General features: G+C 36.3%; 1 protein-coding gene across 1 annotated transcript; it reads right to left on the bottom strand.

Annotated features, from left to right (window-relative positions):
- Positions 1 to 322: 322 nt before the first annotated feature.
- Positions 323 to 15,653, bottom strand: galnt12 (UDP-N-acetyl-alpha-D-galactosamine:polypeptide N-acetylgalactosaminyltransferase 12). The gene is made up of 10 exons (XM_084423683.1): positions 15,064 to 15,653; positions 13,774 to 13,943; positions 12,352 to 12,541; positions 11,962 to 12,147; positions 11,446 to 11,563; positions 9,890 to 10,066; positions 7,380 to 7,511; positions 5,854 to 5,967; positions 2,171 to 2,326; positions 323 to 1,121 (listed from the first exon to the last, which is right to left on the bottom strand). The coding sequence occupies exons 1-10, from the start codon at positions 15,420 to 15,422 to the stop codon at positions 984 to 986; spliced, it is 1,740 nt and encodes a 579-aa protein (XP_084279809.1). The 5' UTR covers positions 15,423 to 15,653; the 3' UTR covers positions 323 to 983.
- Between the last annotated feature and the right edge of the window lie 4,592 nt (positions 15,654 to 20,245).

Below are 20,245 nucleotides of genomic sequence, written 5' to 3' on the forward strand. Positions count from 1 at the left end.
TTTGCAGAGAAATGGATGTGTTCAGTGACAATGTCTATTTGCATGCCAGTCTGTAAGACTAATTCACTGTGGGTTCCCTCAGGAACTTCCTGTGGGCTTTAAGAAAGGCAGTTTTGGATTTATGATTAAAATAAGGTCTGTGGTTTTGAGACTTTCACATTTTATTATGCAACATATACTAGTGTTCAAAATTTGGGGTGTGTAAGATTTTTTAAAAATGTTTTTGAAGTCTCTTCTGCTGTTCTGATCTAAAATACAGTAAAAACAGCAATATTGTGAAATATTATTAACATTTAAAATAACTTTTCTATTTGTTTATTTTCAAATTTATTAATGTATTCCTGTGATGGCAAAGCTGAATTTTCAGCATCATTACTCCAGTCTTCAGAAATCATTCTAAATTGCTGATTTGCTGCTCAAGAAATATTTCTTATTATTATCAATGTCGAAAACAGTGATGCTTAATATCCTAGTAGAAACCGTGATACATTCTTTCAGGATTCTTTGATGAATAGAAAGAACAGCATTTATTTGAAATAAATCTTTTTAACATTAAGAAACTCTTTAATGTCTATTTTGTTCAATCTAATGCACCCTTGCTGAAAAAAATATGAATTTCTTTTAAAATTAAAGCGTACTGACACAAACGGTAGTGAAAGGTAGTGTATGTTATATTACTCAACGTATGTTTACACGTGTTATTTTACTCATAAATCCAAAACTCTATTGAAATTTCAGAGAACATTGGCACGAAAATGGTCACTCTCTTCAGGTTTCAGGATTAAAAACTGAACGACTCTATTATAAACGATGAATTTTAATACACTGCAAAAAAATCCAAATCTAATACATTAATCACAGTATGACCTGTGCACCTCTTGTAACAGGAAGGCACTATCAATCCTAAGTGGAGGAATTGGAATGATCAATAAACTGCAGTGGAGTTGGAGCAGCTGATATGAAAGGTGTAGAGAGAACCTTTGCTATGTTCTCTCTTCAAAGAACCACTTCTGGGAGTCCGAGTGGGAGCAGGAGCGGAGAGCGGGGCCAGGGTTCCCATTGTCAGTCCGGTCCACTGCCTCAACGCATTTCTGTGACTGAACGTGGTAGAGAGAGCCATCCTGCAAATGCAAAGATTATTACAAGTTATGACAAATTTGAATACTTACAGTCAGGGGTTTTTTCAAATACTATAAAAGCCTCTGGCCCACTAGTACAGGAAGCTCAGCCACCCCTAGCATTTAATTGGCTCCCAGCTCTAATTCCCCAGTCTAGTGAGAAACCTGCTGTCGTCACGCTGCTCTTCAGGTGCTCGATGTACTGGCAAAGAGTTCACACTAAGGCTTGCTTCTGAAATGACACCGCAAGCCACACTAAACCCACTCTTGCTGTCCATGACTTTCTCAAGTAACGCTTTAATGTGACATTTACTTGGCCCGTTATTTGCTTTGAAGGACACTTGAAGTGCTGCAAAGCATGCATGTTAGTGTGTACAATCCTTGTCCTGACTACCTACCAAACCACATGATGACACCTGTAAATGTAAAACTAATACATTTTTATATACATACACACTATAAACTATATACTGTATATACATACACATATACATTCAGCAAATACAATACTGTTTAAAAGTTTGAGGCATTTAATTGATCAAAATACAATTAAAACAGTAATATTGTGATTTTTTTTTTTCTCCAGAAGTCTTCTGTTTTAAAATATAATATATTCCAGTGATGAAAAAGCTGAGTTTTCAGCATCATTACTCCAGTCTTCAGTGTCACATGATCCTTCAGAAATCATTCTAATATACATATTTGGTGCTCAAGAAACATTTATTATTATCATCATCAATTGAAGCTTAATATTTTTGTGGAAACTGTGATTTTTTTTTTTTCAGGATTCTTTGATGAATAGAAAGTTCAAAACAACAGCCTTTATTTGAAATATAATCTTTTGTAACATTATCAATGTCTTTACAGTCACTTTTTGATCAATTTCATGAATCCTTGCTGAATAAAAATATTAATTTCTTTCAGAAAAAAAATCGTACTGACCCCAAACCTTTGAACAGTAGTGTATATAAATATATATATATGAGATTATTTGGGATTTATGTAATTCATTTTAATAAAACTGTTTGTACTGATGTGTTCAATGATCTCACCTCTCTGAATATAAACTTCCGGTCTTCAGGCACAGGTTCCCTGGGTTTACTGCAGTGCTGCATGGTAAGGAATGTGGAGACGGAATCAGCTACGATACAGCCTGCAGGATCCCTCGTGTTATAACGGATCTCTTGGAGCGTTGAGTACTCGAAGAACTTTCACAAAACAAGAAAGGAAAATATTCACACACAGAAGCTCAACACATCAACATATCAAATCTTAATCAAAGACAAATCCAAAAACGGCAACATCTGATAGAGAGGCACATACAGGTCAATCATGTTATGCAGTACATTTTGTCCCCATCATATAGTATCTTAATGTATTAGATCAAATATTTAATCACATTTTTTAAACCTGGAAAACATATTAAGTTTTCTTTTATCGTAATATCACACTTAAGTGAACATAAAAGTGAACTACAAATAATTTCACTACTTTAAAGACATCAAAAACTGGCTAATTTATAAAGAAATATTCCAGGAGTTTCTTATTTCTTTCTCTAATCAAAATGTTTCCTGCGTCCTCAATATCTTCACTGACTAACATCCTTTAGTTTTTAGCAATATCCAAAATCCAGTTCCTCAAAGACATCATCCTCCAAGAAGTGACATGATTTTTGATGGGAGAACAACAACAAAGTGTATTAGTAATGAATTTGATGGAATTCTGCCTCTATCTCCAAAACATTTCATGCTGTAAAAGAATTGTATATCATAAATAATGTATATCATGTAAATAATTACACTATAATTCAATAAAGTTGCCTGATCTTGACCAGAACACATTTCTAAACATCCGCTATACTCTTTTACAGAAATACTTCTTTAAATTTAGGGCTGCACGATAAATCTTATTTTAATCGTGATAACGATATCTGCTTCTCTCAGTTATAGAGAAATACTCTATAAGAGTATAAGAGTAACTCTATATTTGGAGAAGGCCAAATAAATACTGGCCTGCTGGATATTTGTCCTAGAAATATCATTTTTATTTGACATTTCCGTTATCTTGTATTGGTAACAAGCCTCCACTATCTTTCCTGCTTGGGGTTGCCAGATGTCAAGATGCCCAAAACTTAGTTTTTCTCTTAAAACGATACTTCCTTAGTCTGGCTATCACCAGACCAAGCTCAATCTTTTAAGACTGAACATTAGTCTGGGGAGTCTGCTCTGTATTTTCTACTGCACAAGGGGCGTGATCAACGGGCATAGTTCAAATGACTCTGTACGCAATTGGATAGTCCTTCAACCAATCAGACCAATGATCTAGGTGACGTAGGCAAAACTCCAGGCAGGAAATGTGGCAACAAACGTGTTGGTTTGTAGCATTGATCAGCGGTTTGCAGAAGCAGCAATGGCATCGAGCGATTTTTGCAGGTTGTGCAAAAAAAAAAAAAGTGAGTGGTATTTACACCCACTCGAGCGACATGTTTGCTAAACTAAAGAAGCCATTGAGCATCGTCGAGAGGTTAAAAGGAATTGGATTGGATTAAACCGGCCAATAGCGCACCAGGTGGATAAGCCAGTTTGTGATTGGTCCCTGCAAATTTGTAACGGAAGCAGGATAGAAGAATGTACAGGTTTCCAGCCTGAGCTGCAGGGCGAAATCCAATCGCCGGGAGATCGGGCTGGGTTTACCCAGTCTAATACTTCCTAGTATTTTACTTAATCTTCTCTGATCTGGCAATCATGCGCAAACGCTTTCTCTGAGCTGCAAAAAAAAACACAGATGATCTTACAAAACTGACCAACATTTTTGTTGGAGTTTGGCAATGTACATTGTGAAATTCGGCTTGAATGAAAGTGTCATTCAGCCAGTCTGTTCCTTCACGAAACCGTGTGTGCAGTTTGATGCTACTAATGCTGCCTTCACGTGCTATCGATTATCGTAAATACGAGTTTCCTAGTAGGAATTTGGACATGAATACCCTCTCATGACTGGTATTCTTTATTAGCTTTTTCCATATCAGGTACATCGCCTTGTTTTGTCGTTAAAGTAGTGCATATTTGCATGTATAAATAGCCATTTGAAGTTTTTTACACAGCGAAAATAGCCTGCATTTGACCAAAACTCCATAATCGTCAGCAAGCTGACTATCTAGATAGCATGATGAATGTTTACATGGTTGTCAATGAATGGGACAATTAATATAATTTTGGCTTTAATAAGATTTCCCCAATAAATAGGCAAGAATAAACCGGGTGTCCTCCCTGATTCCTGATCTTTCCGACAACAAACCAGCTTTCATAATGTAAAGCAGTTGAAAACAACAGAGCCACCATCTGTTTGCAGTGTTTAACCATATTAAAAGATGTATGAATTTGAATCTGTCTGTATGAATTTGCATTTGTGGAGCAATCTGGATCTTTGGTTTGTCTAATTTGCAGATGAATTGCTTCTCTTAAAATATCAAATGTGAAGACAAATTACAAAGCACTAGGCTGTAAGGTAAAGAACAAGAAATGGCCTCATTACATTACCTCTTTTGATAATTGTGTAATAAAAGCAAATGTGTATAAGTGTATAACATCTGTCAAAAGTTTGGAAATGTTTTTGAAAGAAGTCTCTGCTCACCAAGGCTGCATTTATTTAATCAAAAATACAGTTAAAACAGTAATATTGCGAAATATTACAAATTCAAAAAGCAAGTTCAAAACTTTGAAAAAGGGTGAAATAGGTCGCCTTTAAATCTCAAAATGTACTGCTTAACAGGATTGACCCATATGTACTAAACCAGACAGAATGAGAAGAACATTTCTCTTGTATTCACAGAGAGAATCCATTAGAAGAGTGTTGTTGTGCTGTACATAGCTGATATTGTGCACTGATAAGTCTCTAGGGCTCATCTGCCTCCCCACAGAGAGGGAGGAGACGAACGAAGTCACGCTGCTGTGCCAGGCGGCTAAAGTCACTTTAAAAACAAGCGTGCTGTGAAGTACACAACACATTATTTACTGCGCCATATTAGAATGCCATTTTAATAATACATTACAGCTGTGAGAGACACTTCCATGTGTATTCCTGAGGACGCATTAAATCTCTGTGTATTGTTTTGAATAAGTATATGTACTCTTTACTTCAATACATTTGTGATGAGTAATGCAATTTTACATTACATTTTGCAACCTTTTCTACTTTTTCTGCGGCTGCAAAAGAAGCAATATCGCCATTGCCAGGGCATTGAAGGTACTATATCTTGTGCCCTTACACACTCAAACTTGTCAACATGGCTACTTTACACAAACACGTGTTTCATATAAGAGATGAGGACATGGCTGGAGCCCGCAAGTAGTCAAGTAACAGTAATTTATTTATCTGTTATACTGAACAGGATATTTGTTTGCTTATGCCCTTTTTGAGCCCTTGAGCTTAACTGAGACATAAGTGTTCGTAGACGTTTAAGAGGCTGTTGTGTCAGCTGGCATATCTCTTAGGTGTTGAGGACTAGTGTATCTTTGAGCCTACATTCAGTACGAGTAAAATACTTAAGTGCTGTTAAAATCAGATACTCTAAGACTTTTACTCAAGTCGTACTGAAATTGGTGACTTGTAACTTGTAATGGAGTCATTTTCGCTGTAAGGTATCTGTACTTTTACTCGAGTATGGTTTTCAGGTACTTTTTACACTTCTTGGAGCAGCACGGATGTCTGTCGTTACATTTGAGAGAATGAAAGTTACCTGGTTTTGTCCCATGCCGTGACACGGGTAAAGAATGACCCGGTGACCGGCCATATTATGTTCATCAGGTGGGTTGTAGTCAAAACAGTAGTTGGCCTTTCCTTTACTCTTCAGCTACAATTGAGAAGAAACAAAGAAATATTCCAACAATAGGGTCTAAAAATCCATATTTTTTTTCAACAAATTATATTATCAGCATAATACGGAAGAGGATTAGGGCCAAACAATAATAAAAAAATAAAACCATCTCGAGATTAAAGTCACTATAATGCGAGATTAAACTCGTTAAATTTCGAGAAAAAAAGTCGAAATACAATCTTGAGAATAAACTCATTACATTTCGAGAATAAAGTCGTTGTGTTTCGAGAAAAAAAGTCGAAATGAAATCTAGAGAATAACGCATTCGATCAGTGTTCATAGCCTACTGATAGAGGACATGGCAGAGTTGGATCACTTAACGTTAGTCAAGCTATATTTTAGACTTTCTTTCAGTAACAAAGAATATAACATTCTTAGGTCTAGGTCGGCTAGGTCTTTTTAGAAGAAAAAATCAGTCCAATTTGCGCGATATACTCGCTTTTGTCCAACATGAAATTCATCGAGGTTTCGTGGTTTCCCAGGATACCATAAGACGCATTATTAAACTTGTTGATCCTCAAGGTGTGGAATTTCGACGAAGACGCTAGAGAATACGCCAGTACACTTGAGGTGGCCCAAATGCACTCTGGCATATGTACAGCTATGATAAATTAAAACCATAAGGCATTGCCATTAATGGCTGTATAGATGGTTACAGTCGTTACATTCTGTGGATGGAGGCGTACACAACCAACAACGATTAATAATGCGTCTTATGGTATCCTGGGAAACCAGAAACCTCGATGAGGTTGATATCAGTAGGCTATGAACACTGATCGAATGCGTTATTCTCTACATTTCATTTTGACTTTATTCTCGAAATTTAATGAGTTTATTCTCACGATTATTTCGATTTTTTTTCTCAAAATTTAACGAGTTTTTTCTCGAAACACAACGACTTTATTCTCGAAATGTAATGAGTTTATTCTCAAGATTGTATTTCGACTTTTTTTCTCTAAATTTAACGAGTTTAATCTCGCATTATAATGACTTTAATCTCGAGATGGTTTTATTTTTTTATTATTGCTTGGCCCTAATCCTCTTCCGTAGCATAATATGAGTGAAAAGTTAAAGAGAAAACTATAAAGACATTAATATTTCCTTTTCATTTTAAACTATATTGTTTCTAAAAATCAGAAAAAGTTCTGATTATTTCAACTTTTAAATGAAATAGTCCCATATTTTGAATATAGTCTACACTTTTCCACTCGCTTTGTTGATTGTAAAGGAAGTGAACTCATTTCATCACGTCACAATTTTCTTGCCTTGAATTTTAAACTTTGAACCAAAAGAAAAAGCGAACAGCTGCGGATAATGGCATTTTTACTTCTGGAGCTCTGCTGTTACAAAGCTGTGCATGTAAACACAAGAAGTTTGCATCCTCTCACCATGCCAAACATTCCAGGCCTGTCCTCTGGGACTTGAATGTCAGGATAGATGTTGTCCAAGAACCACTTAAAATCTTTACACCTAAGACGCATTCGGAGTTTCCGTCTGTCCGTCACATCACCATATGCCTCCTGAAAACAAGCAAAGAAAACAAGTTAATAATTGTTCTAATATAGCATAAGGTACAGTGATGCATAATAATATATATTATACATTAAACATTATACATATATTATTATATAAATACAGATTAAATCATCTTCATTAAGAAAAAACACCAGGAAGGAAGGAAAGGAGGACCAATATTTTATTCAATACTGCCAATTGAATAATTGGGGGTAATTAAAAGCCATTACACATTAATCATTATGAAATTGTATCTAATTGAGGAGGAGCACCACATTTACCTCAGAATGACAGATCATTTACATACAGTAGACAAATTTGGCTGCTTCAATCATTTGCATTCAGAGTTTACAGTTTCGATTTGTTCATTTTCGTATTTAATGTTTTTTGTTTTCTAGAGTGCTCAGATCTGCCAAGTTCAACGTGGGCACCAAAATGAACATGTGTAGCTCACGTCCCACAGTATGTGCAAAACAGGCTTAAGAGAATGAGAAACGAAAGCTCATATGCCATTGGTCAGTATGTTTTCTTTGTCAAAAAGAGACAAAAATTTGGTCTTTAAAATTAAAATATTGACAGACGAACATTCGTCCCAGTGTGAATAGGTCTTTAGGAATCCATAAAGTATGAGCAACGATAATAACAGCAGTGAGAAAGCAGCAGTTAAGAAAGCATCTGATCATAGCGATGTGGATATGTTCGCACTAGCTCTGCAATTCGGCACTTCAATCGAGTCAATTCATGTTTATATAGCACTTTATACAAAAGACTGCTTTAAAGCAAGCAGCTTTACAGTAGTAAACATGAAAAAACAGTATCGGTGTTTCCTTCAATTAGAATCACAACTTCAGTCTGCAGTGTGTTCATTTTTTACTCGCATCTGAACTTGACAAACTGAAAAAAGAAATGAACTGTAGAAGATTTTCACATCATAGAGGGTGAAGCCTCAGAGCACACCCACCTATTATGTCATCGGCACAGACCAATGGTAGTTCAAAGGCGTTTACCAGCCGGAGCAAACTTTTCCAGTAAGTTCGCTTTTGGCAAGTTGTTTCAAACTCCTGAAACAAACTTAGTTTTGGCCTGATTTTGTTCGAAATTATGTTTTTCTTCGATTTCGCTTGAATTATATTGGGGCTTTAGTAAATGCCACATGAACAGACTGTCTACAATGCTCTCTCTTCATAGTACATCATCTGTTTTCACAAAATGATCACATAAAACCAAACATCTAATCAAACTTTCTCATCTTGTTTTTTAAACATTCTGATGCAATTACCCCACTGCGGTATACCACAAAATACTACATGATGCAACATCCTCTCGCAAAATAATGCTGCAACCCCACCTCAGCAAACAAGACTGATAAAGGCCAAGTTCCCCTGTTTGTTTGTGGCTGTGGTACCCCCTCATAACCGCCTGTCAGGCAAGAATTACTGTTGAGTGATGGTCTGCACAGTGTTGCCAGAGATATGATTCCTTATGAGGAACATCTGTTGGAAGTAGAGCTCTGTCGAAGAGGCTCAGCAGCTCTGCGGAAAGATGAATGAAAGGAAGTGTACTTCTAATTAACCAACTTGATAGTGATTCATCAATAACGTACGGCCCTGCTGTGAGTGCCAGCCGGGTGGCACAACATCACACACATTGATGATCTGTCTGTGATCAGGCTTCAGTCTCAACAAAGTCCAGCTACACGGTCAATCGAGCGGCTGTCAAATGAAGCTTTCTGATCATCGAGATCCATCACAGAGCCTCGTTTTGTTGATCTTTAGGACTATGTGGCACAATCGACAGAGATTTTGGCCATGAATAAAATATGCCGTGAGGCTCGGAGGGTGAAAGAGAGAGTGATCCTCTTACGAATTTGTGTGGAAGCGGAGTATGAAGGTTGTCAAACCTGATCCACACTGGCAAGGCCAGTGTTTGCATGTGGTTTATACCTGAAGAGAGAGAGACTTATCTGCTGGCATCACATTAGATTGATTTCGAGTTGGCAGTGCCAACCTGGCAGCATCTCCAAGTTTCAGAGAGAAAAGGGTCACCAAATCTGTCACAAGAGCACCTCTCTCTTTAACTACAGGGCTCAGCGGGGACCGTGAATGACAAACACGGACTGAAAGTTGCTGCACTTCTCACTATAGTAATTTCACACTGAGCACAGAGAATGTCACCTGAGGAGTTTCAGCCCACCAGCTAAATGCCATTCATTCACAGCATATCAACAGATTGTGCCAAATACTATGTGCATCGTTCACAAAGGCTACGCGAGTCTATTTCCACTTATCTCAAAGATAGATGGTGATATAAACAAACTCTTTGAAAACGGGCAGACAAGCAAACAAAAGCAGAGTTATCCAACAGACCGCACAAGTAGGCGTACCAGACGTGCATGAGGGCTGCGGTGGTAATAAACTTCTTTGAATTCATCCATCCAGACTTCTGCCGCCCGCACGCTGTTGGCCAAGGCCTTGTTTCTTGAATATGGCGCTTTCTTTGGAAACACGTGACCCACATGAGAGCAAGGATGGATTTCCAGAGTCCCTCCACACTGCCAGATCTGAAAAACACCACCAAGACAGGAAATACATTAGCCATCCGTAATAATCCATAGGCAGCATTTTAGGCATCATAGGCATATTTGGCTATTAAATTATGCTGCCTCCTAAAACACATTTTAAAACATTTTGAAATAACAGCTATTAGTAAAACCTAAAATAAATTCTAAAATCAAAAACAGACTAATGGTAATTATAGCTTTTTTTAAAACTACCCCCAACCCTAAACCTAACGCTAACTGTACCCCAATAAGATTAAAATGTAATATAAAGAAGTATTTTATAGTTAAATTTCCATCAGATGTTCATCAGTTCAATAGCTGTTCTTACAACAGGAACTTCTTATTATTGCTATTAATATACTTGTTACAAATACATTTTATTTATAATGAAGTTTTTAAAATATGCGTTGTGTATGTGAGTGTGTTTGTGTGAGTATATTCCCTATCTGCTATTAAACATTTCTTACCCTTGAAACGTATTTAAACTTCATATGAACTGTATGACAAAATGCGTATTATATATTACAAACAAAACAAAGCAACTTGAATTAATCTGTTTATACGTTAACTCGAACTCTCCCACCATCAAGCTTTAAAATGAATCATGAGGATTCACCACCGTATGTCACATGACCATAAATAAACGCTAAAACTACTTCTTTGAAGTGACAATCGCATGCACCCATCGCTAATGGTAAATTCAGTTGTTCAGGATTCAGTTGTTCACTTTAGTTTGGAACGCCCCTACAAATGGCATTCCCTTCCCGAAGTGCTCTTCAAGAGTGCAAAAATGCTGTTTGGAATTCGCCCTCTGATAAGATCCCCTAATTGGCTGTTTCGTTGTAGAGGTGTAACTTGTAGTAGGGGTGTAATTTGTAGGGGTATGGTTTGTAGTACTGCAGGACACAGTAGGATACACTTGGGTTTACAGACAGTCAAATCACTAGATTTTGGAAAGGATCTACTGGTCGAGAGAATAAAAAAGCTGATCTGTCATATTGCATTGAAAGAGAATCTGTCTGGCCTTTGTGATGTTTTCTGCCAGAATCTGGTTAAAACACATCCCAAGGCGTTCAAGGCACTCAAAACTCAAATGAACCATTACTGTCTATGCAACAGTGTTAGAATCCTTCAGGGCATGAGCTGAGTAATCAGAGGAATTATGAGTAAGTAAACAGTGAAGGTCGCTTTAGTCATCATACTTGCTGGCAGACACTTAATAGAGGCGCTGAGCGACCTCCTAACATTGTGTGACTCATCACACAGTTTTCAAACTAGGATTGTTACCATCTGCCCAAAGGCTTTTCCCCCTCAGGAAGCCAAAACCTGGAGAGAATCTAGAGGAAAATGTTACCGAAAAAGCAACAAAATGCACTTACTCTGAATGAGAACTCCAGGTTCTCTCCACCCCACACCTCCATTCCTGTGTCATATGTGCCCAGGTAAAGGAAGTACTTCTTATCGACTGCAAACAAACCCCCAGCCATTGTAGGAGACCTGGATCAAAGCAACGAACAGAATTATTTCTGTGTCTACTAGTAAAATTACATTAACTTCCAGGAAAAGCATAACGGCAGAGTTTAATGTTGTTTGATATTTAATCAGTAGAGAGCACGTTCAATTATGTTCACCTAAACAGTTCTGGTGCCTGAAATATGGCCATAAAAAGCATATTAAATCTTAAAATCTGCAGATATTAAAAATGGACTTGTGTATTTGAAGCATAAGGCAAAGCATAATAAAGCTCAAAACCCAATGACATACCAACCAAAACTTAGACTGAACATATCAACGCCATGTTGCATTGTTTTTCAATTGGAACAGGACCAAAAATTAAACACGTTTCCTTTAGTACTTTAGTGTTTTCCGCTTAGGTGCAACCATGAAGCACAGACCTGACGACATCAGTGGCAGAACTTCTGCGTTTCTGCTCATGTTCTGGGATAGTGTGCCACGTGAACACCAATCGCCAATCAAATCCCCCGATCTGAGGTTCTCCAGGGTTTCCCAGGAACTCGAAGGTGTTCCAGTCAATGACGTCAATTACTGGACACACCACAGCCGAAGGCTCGTCCTTAATTCTACAAGATTTAAAGATAAAAAGGGAGATAAATATTAGTTCTCATTAAACAAACTGTGATGTGACATGTAGCAAATGTAAACACAGATTAACTTGTGCTGAAAGCATTTTTCCATAACAATATTTGCTTAAGAGCAAATGTATACACACATTTTGAAAATACTGCATGTTTTGGGTTTGTAAAGAGGGGGGTTATCTGTCTCACCTCTGGAGTAAAGGCTCCAACCAGCCTTCATGACACTCACAGTGGCAATCGAGGAAGGTCAGTACATCTCCTGTGGCAATGGAAGCTCCCAGGAGCCGCGCTCGCACCAAACCCTCTCTCTTCCTTGCTCGGATCAGACGCACCTTTTTGATATTGGCGATGTAGTTTTCTAGAGGCTCCTTTAAATGATCTGTGGATCAAAGTCATGAGAAGTGCTCAGTAACAGCTGCAGTCCTAAAGGAAACAAGAACTAAGAACAGAAATATGCTAATTGGCTTTTGCATTAAGGAACAACTTGCTGTTTCACCACAGGGTGGAGCTGAGATGATGTTGTTGCTGTGGTATTTCATTGATAAGAGTTTTCAAATCTTTGATTTATTTTGAACTTAAATAGCAGCTAGTATATACTTATTTATGTGCACTATTATATTAATGTTACTGTTATGTTAATGTTACATTTATGAAACGTGAATATTAGCCTAGGTGACAGTATAAGTTGGGTAAGCCATTGTTTATATTTTTATTTTTTTATTTATGTGCATTTTTGAATTTGTTATTAATGTAATTATTATTTTTATGTTTATTTATACATTTGCATATTTTATGTTCACATTTATATATATATATATATATATATATATATATATATATTCATTCGTTTTCTTTTAACTTGTCCATTGCAGTGTTATTTAAGTTTTATTAATGTTTTGAACTAGCTTTTATTTGTATATTTTTTCTTTTTCTTTTAATGTTAATTTTAGTTTAAAAAAAAATCATAATTTTTTTATTTTTTATTTTTAGCAATTTCACTATGTGCTTTTATTTTATTTTATTCTTTTAAATATTGCTATTTAGGTTTTATTTATTTTTTTATTTCAGTTTTAGTTTTATTTATTTCCAGATAATAATTCTAGTGCTTCAACTTGTTGCCAAGGCAACATTTCTAATTTTCGTTGAATATTTATATATATTTTTTTTATTTCAGCTTTATTTCAATTATAAAAAATGTTTAATAGCTTTAGTTTTAGTTAATGATAATAACCCTAGTCCATTGTTATCAACAGTTCGCTGTTATGAAAAGTAAAAAAAAAAACGACTTAGAAAAACATCTGTTAAGTTCACCATTCTTCAGTTAGAATTTAGCAAACAGATTTCACTAAAGAAACAAAATATCACAATATGATATGAGTGGTGTTTGCACATGCAAAACTTTATGATAGCAATGTTATCTATGGCAGTTATCTTAGCTGTTTGCAATGCGGTTGCTACTAGGATCTTGTTCTTGGTGGTTCCCACTTCCTTCCTGTCTCAAATAAAAAATGTTCCAAGTTCATCCTAATATGATTAACTTTTAATACATATGATCTTTTGACAATCATGTGCTCAAAGATTGCATGAGAAGTTTCCGTTTCAGACTGATACCTCGGTCACTGTAGTCATCGACCAGTATGACTTCAGTCAGCAGCAGGTCAGGCGAGGTCTCCAGGACACTGTGCACTGTCCGCAGTAGTGTGGACCAGGCTTCATTGTAGAAGGCTATCACTACCGACGTCGTAGGCAGGCTCAGGTAGTCATATTTCAGGTTTCTACATCTGAATAGACAGATCGTGTTAGTTAATGTCTTGCTTGCTGATGTACATCGCCAGATTACATTCATGTTTACAATAGCATTATAATAAACAAATAGCCACCACAGATGCATCTGCTCAAACCTAATGGTCATTATAAAATATTGAAGGCTTCATTTAACAAATATGATGCAAACAATAAACACAACACATTAAAAACACGACCAAAAAGAGTAAATAAAATAACAGTTTGATCAAATTAGTTACATTAATTTTTAACCTATTAAGGTAAAACCAATTGCAGAATGTTCCTCTAGGTCAGTGGTTCTCAACCAGGGGCCGGAGCTCACTGGGGCCTCAGTAAGTCTTAAGATGATTTGATTTGAGTTATAGTAACATATTTAAAATTCAAAGCTAAAAATATATATATCAAATAAAAGATATGCAAAGTTAAACTGACATATTTTTTTGTTCATTAGTTTTATTACAACAGACATGCCAGAGGTACATATTAACTTAGGATATAACTAGTAGTTACAAATTAACTTTGTAATATTGTCTCGGAAAAAGGAGGGCCTTGGAGCCAAAAAGGTTGAGAACCACTGCTCTAACTGGCTATAATAATGCACAGCATTTGGATTTGGGAGGGGCCACTGGTCACTTCAAACTAATTTTTTTATTCATTTTGTAATTAGGGGTCCACAAAAACAAAAAGGATGACTGCTGTGGATTTTATTTATTATTTTTAACATTTAAATATATATATATTTTTTAATCCATTTTTTGTTTTGTTTTTTATGCATAATTTATATGAGAGTAAGGCCAATTGCAAACTGCACCTCTAGATGTGACGGAGCCACATTGCACGTTTTTCTCCTCCTCTGGTACTTTGTAGACGTTCTCTATCTGTAATCGCACATTAAACACTGGGGCAAAGATAGGGACTGTTTACAAAAACATTTAGGCTACTACTTCCCTGTTTTGCATTTAATCGATGCGGATTTAAACAATAAAGTACAATCTGTAGGCCTACTATTCTATTCAAATAAATCAATTTAATACATTTATGACAAAGAGGTAATTATCTGTTGAGGCTGAATATCAGAACAAACTTCAAACATTCATGTACAGCATGGAGACTTACAGTGGGTTCCATCTTTCAGGCAGTCTGCGGTGTAATGATATTTTTTCGCTCACATAAGTGTTTATCTGATGCTTTTTGATGCTCTCCTCCTCCTCTCGCTTTTCTTTTTCAGTCAGGTCTAGTTTAACAGCTCTACCCATCTCTCCCAAAGCATTTACATCTAAAGGAGGCTTCTCGTAAACCGGTTTCTTCAGGAAATCTTCGTCCACATTTTCGCGTTGCTCGACTGGCACTTCTCTTCGACTAGCCAGGCCGACATCACTCTTTGTGTTCCTATGAAACACTAAATATCCCACTACAAAAGCCCCGAGAACGTACAGAATGAACTTGGACCGACTCCGTCTGCCACATATTGCCATAATGTGTCCGTTTAGTCCGTCCTGTTTCCCTCAAACTGTTTGTCATCCAAAGTTCAATCTCATAAAAAGTTCGAAAAAAGTTCGCCCATGTTAGAGAATATCGTTTCAAAGTCAATAAAGTCGACTACAGTGAAGGGGAAACTATCTAAGCAAAGAGAAAGTTGGTCATTTCATCTGTGGCAAACCAACTTCTTGAAGTGTGTGTGTGTGTTCGACATGAACATGAAGGGCGAGCAGAGCCGGTTACAGGGGGAGGAGTTGAAAACAGGAGTTGCTATATGGAAGCCCATTTCTGCCACATATTAAAAAAATCGTAATTTGTAAATCATAATGAGATGAAAAGTCGTCATATTATGAGATGCAAATTCGAAATTATGACTTTAAACGTCATATTTTTGACATACAAAGTGGAAATGATGACAATGAAACGTCATTCTTTAACGTTAGTATTATAATTATTACCTTTTATGTCATAATTAAAGACACCATGAAATCAAAACTGGCCATTCTAATTTTTATATATTAGAATTTTGCAGTAGCCTACTTATTATAATGACTTATCTGTGCACATCATTTTTTTTTTAATTCATCAAACTTCTAATATTCCTCTAAATTAGGAAGTTATGGAATTAGTAACTTGGGGAAGTTTTTTTTATTAAAGATTACAAGAGCAATTGCACAAATCATAATAAATACTGCAATACATATTCGCTAAAAATAAGAATGGTCAATTACTCTTAGATCGACTACAAAACTACACTGGTGTTCATGGACAGGCATTAAGCTGGTTTAGATCGTACTTATCAGACCGCTACCATTTTGTCTGTTTAAATGGGGAAAAACTAAGATAACGTCAGTAAACTATGGAGTGCTGCAGGGATCTGTGTTAGGCCCTCTGCTATTCTCAATATATATGCTGCCACTTGGTAATATTATAAGAAAACATGGAATTAATTTCCACTGTTATGCTGATGACACTCAATTATATATTTCATCAGGGCCAGATGAAAACACTAAATTATTGAGTGTGACAGAGTGTGTTAAAGATATAAAATACTGGATGACGTGTAATTTTATGCTATATTAAATTCAGATAAAACGGAGGTATTACTTATTGGTCCAAAAAACTGCCCACAAAACCTCTTACAATACAACTTTCATTTAGAAGGATGTCCTGTTACTTTATCCTCTACAGTAAAAGACCTGGGTGTTATACTAGACCGCAACTTGTCTTTCGAAAATCATATTTCATATGTTACAAGAACAGCCTTTTTCCACCTTAGAAACATTGCTAAGCTACGTAACATGCTATCTGTTTCTGATGCAGAAAAGTTAGTTCATGCATTCATGACCTCGAGACTAGATTACTGTAATGCTTTATTAGCCGGTTGTCCTGCATCCTCAATAAACAAGCTACAGTTAGTCCAAAATGCAGCCGCTAGAGTTCTTACTAGGGTCAAGAAAATATGATCATATAACACCAATTCTATCATCTTTACACTGGTTACCTATTAAGTTCCGTATCAATTACAAAGTATTACTGACCTATAAAGCCCTAAATGGTTTAGCTCCAGTGTATCTAACGGATCTTCTATCGCCCTACAATCCATCGCGCTCTTTAAGATCACTAAATTCGAGGCTTCTGGTCATTCCTAGGATATCTACGTCCACTAAAGGAGGGAGGGCGTTTTCACATTTAGCTCCTAAACTCTGGAATGGCCTTCCTGATATTGTTCGAGGCTCAGATTCGCTGTCCCAGTTTAAAACTAGATTAAAGACGCATCTCTTCAGCCAAGCATTCACATAATACTTACCTTTTATACTACAGTTGAATCAGATCGAATGCATTAATATTATGAACAGCAGCTATGCTAATTATTTCCCATCTGCTTTTCTGTCGTTACCTCGGGACGCTACATGATTAACTAACTGTATTTTTCTATGTACATTTCTGAAATGCATTTCCTGTAAAGCTGCTTTGAAACAATATGTATTGTGAAAATCGCTATACAAATAAATTTGAATTGAATTGAACTGAAATTTAATTTCATGGTGACTTTAATTTGAGATATTGAAATCAATGATTTAGTATAAATATAACTTTAAAATAAGTGTCAATTTGTTTCTGACTCCTTACAGAAAGAACAAAGAAACCCATTCCTTGAACTTATCAATAAAGTAACTGAAGGGATAATAGTGATTTATAATTTTTTGTAATATATTTTTTTTTTTTACTGAGTTTCTTTGTTTGGAATTACATATTTATTGATAAAGATACATTTCTTTGAGGAAAAAAAAAACAGGGGTAATCATGCTTCCACTTCAAATCAGCAAAAGGGAAAACTTTATCTTTAGGATCTTTAGGATGTTATAAATTTTTTATCCCTGATGTCAATGCCCCCATATAGGACCTGGGAGAGAACCAATTACAGGTTTATACATCTTTTTAATAAGTAGTTTTTGGGAAATACAATGAACACTTTTGAAAAATTCTTTTTTAGATAGATTTATTCCAACATTACTGGTTTTGAGCCACAGCCATACAGTGGCACACACATCCCACAGGTCTGAGCACTGCAAGAGGGATTTGCGTGATCACATTAGCAGGCTTGTTTGTCAGATAAGGCCAGCAGAACTGGAAGAGGCATAAAGAAAGAAATCCAGGTCAAATCACAGAGAGTCTTAGGGGTCACACACTGTGACAGAGCGCTAATCCAAATCCAGTTAGTGCCCGTCCGCTCTATAAACACTGTTATGCCAAGATATGCACACAAGAGTGCACACTCTCATCATTACTAAATACATGGAAAAATGTATGATTTAAATAATAATACAGCCTAACCCTTTGAGTTGTTTACTTTGATAATTTCGAGCAAAACACTTTCTTTTGCCAATGTTTCTTCGGGAGTTTGATGATATTTTAGTTGCAGACTGTCCATGCACTGTCATGCGATTCAGTCATACGTAAATATTTATTTGTGCATTCCTGTTGAAATAATTTTCCCCCACAGTTTCTGCCATATTATGCATTGTTGTTTTTTTAAATCCATATAATCATCTGCATATCGCTATGTCGGAACAGGGTTCATTGTACTGGACATAAAATGAGTAAAATGTTCATACAACAGTTTTTTGTTTTTATGAAATGAAGCATATTGATGTTTTTAGAGTCTCGGGCCTGAAAGGGTTAATATCATGATACAATTATAAAGTTTCTATAGTGACCTGATGGAAATTCTTATCTAACTAATAGCAAATTGCCATAGTCATAGTTTTAAAAATGATTCATAATTTATTAATAAATGACTTATTAAAAGGTTAAAAGAAACTTAAAAAATCCGGGTTCTTGTACAGCTCTTTTTTTTATACAAAATACAAATTTTAAATCACATTTTTAATAAGTATTATGCATACTGAAATTAAAATTTAGGAAAGAAAACATGACACTATACTTGTATACAGTAGCAGAATTGCTAGAAATATTGGTAGGACTTAATCTAATATACACCCATTGAAATATTGTAATATTTTCCTCCCCCTACCATGACTCCATTCACTTCGTACAATAAATATTTTATAATAAAATATGTAAGATGATCCATGTAGCAAGCAAAATATGTTTACCCAAATTAATGTTTAATTATTGATTAGGCCATCAGAGAGGTGAGATGGTAATCTGAGTGCCACACTTTTTTGATTGAACACTCTTATTGTGTTGTAATAATCTATGGTACACTGCACACAATGTTGCACAGTCATTTACCTCGTATGAACACAGAGCTGTGTATAACAGCTTTTCTAACATGTCCAATTAGCCATCAATGTAAAATATAGGCTGATATATTCATAACACCCAATACAAACCAGCACACTATACGTGTTTTTAAGAGATTACTGAGTTTTTGCACGTATTATCAGGATTGTGTAATCAACTGTCCCTTTAAAGTAAGCATGAAACGGAAGCTGCAATAGTCTTTTCTTCCCTATTGTAATGTGAATCTGAGTGAAGCGGCTTCTCAGCCAAAAAACAAAACAAAGAAGAAAGTAGGACGGGACTTGATTTGCTATTGGTCGATCTCATGTGAGTGACAGGTTGTCCCGCCCTCGCGCCAGTAAACACATCATCAGAGAAGAGATGTCGCTGCAAGAGCGAGGGATTACAAGGGCACATGATGGAGAAATCACTTATAATAAATACAGCAATATTCCATTATTTCATGGTGACTTGAATAGCAAACTACATCCCAAATCTAAATAAAGAAAAGTCGAATTATTTGCACTACCACTGCATGACCTTAAAGGGATAATCCACTTTTTTCGGAAATATGCTCATTTTACAACTCTCCCAGAGTTAAACAGTTGAGTTTTACCGTTTTAGAATCCATTCAGCCGAACTCCGGGTCTGACGGTACCACTTTTAGCATAGCTTAGCATAGATCATTGATTCTGATGAGTCCAGTAGCATTTCTTTCAAAATGACCAAAGTAGTTAAACCGTGTACCAAGATCGACGGAAAATGAAAAGTTGCGATTTTCTAAGCCTATATTACTAGGAACTACTCTCATTCCGGCGTAATAATCAAGGAACTGTGCGGCCGTACCATGGGTGCAGCAGGCGTAGTGATATGACGCAGCGCCTGAAAATAGTCCCCAGCTCGGTAACTTCTTCCAACGTGACCGGGACTAAGTTTGTCTAACCTATTAGACCTATTTTCAGGCGCTGCGTCATATCATTACGCCTGCTGCACTTACGGTACGTTCACACGGGGCGTCAGCGTCAACGCTTGACTGAAGGCGTGGCTGAAGTTTGCCACTGACGCCATG

Source organism: Rutilus rutilus (assembly GCF_951802725.1).
Source record: "Rutilus rutilus genome assembly, chromosome: 11".
Taxonomy (NCBI): Eukaryota; Metazoa; Chordata; class Actinopteri; order Cypriniformes; family Leuciscidae; genus Rutilus; species Rutilus rutilus.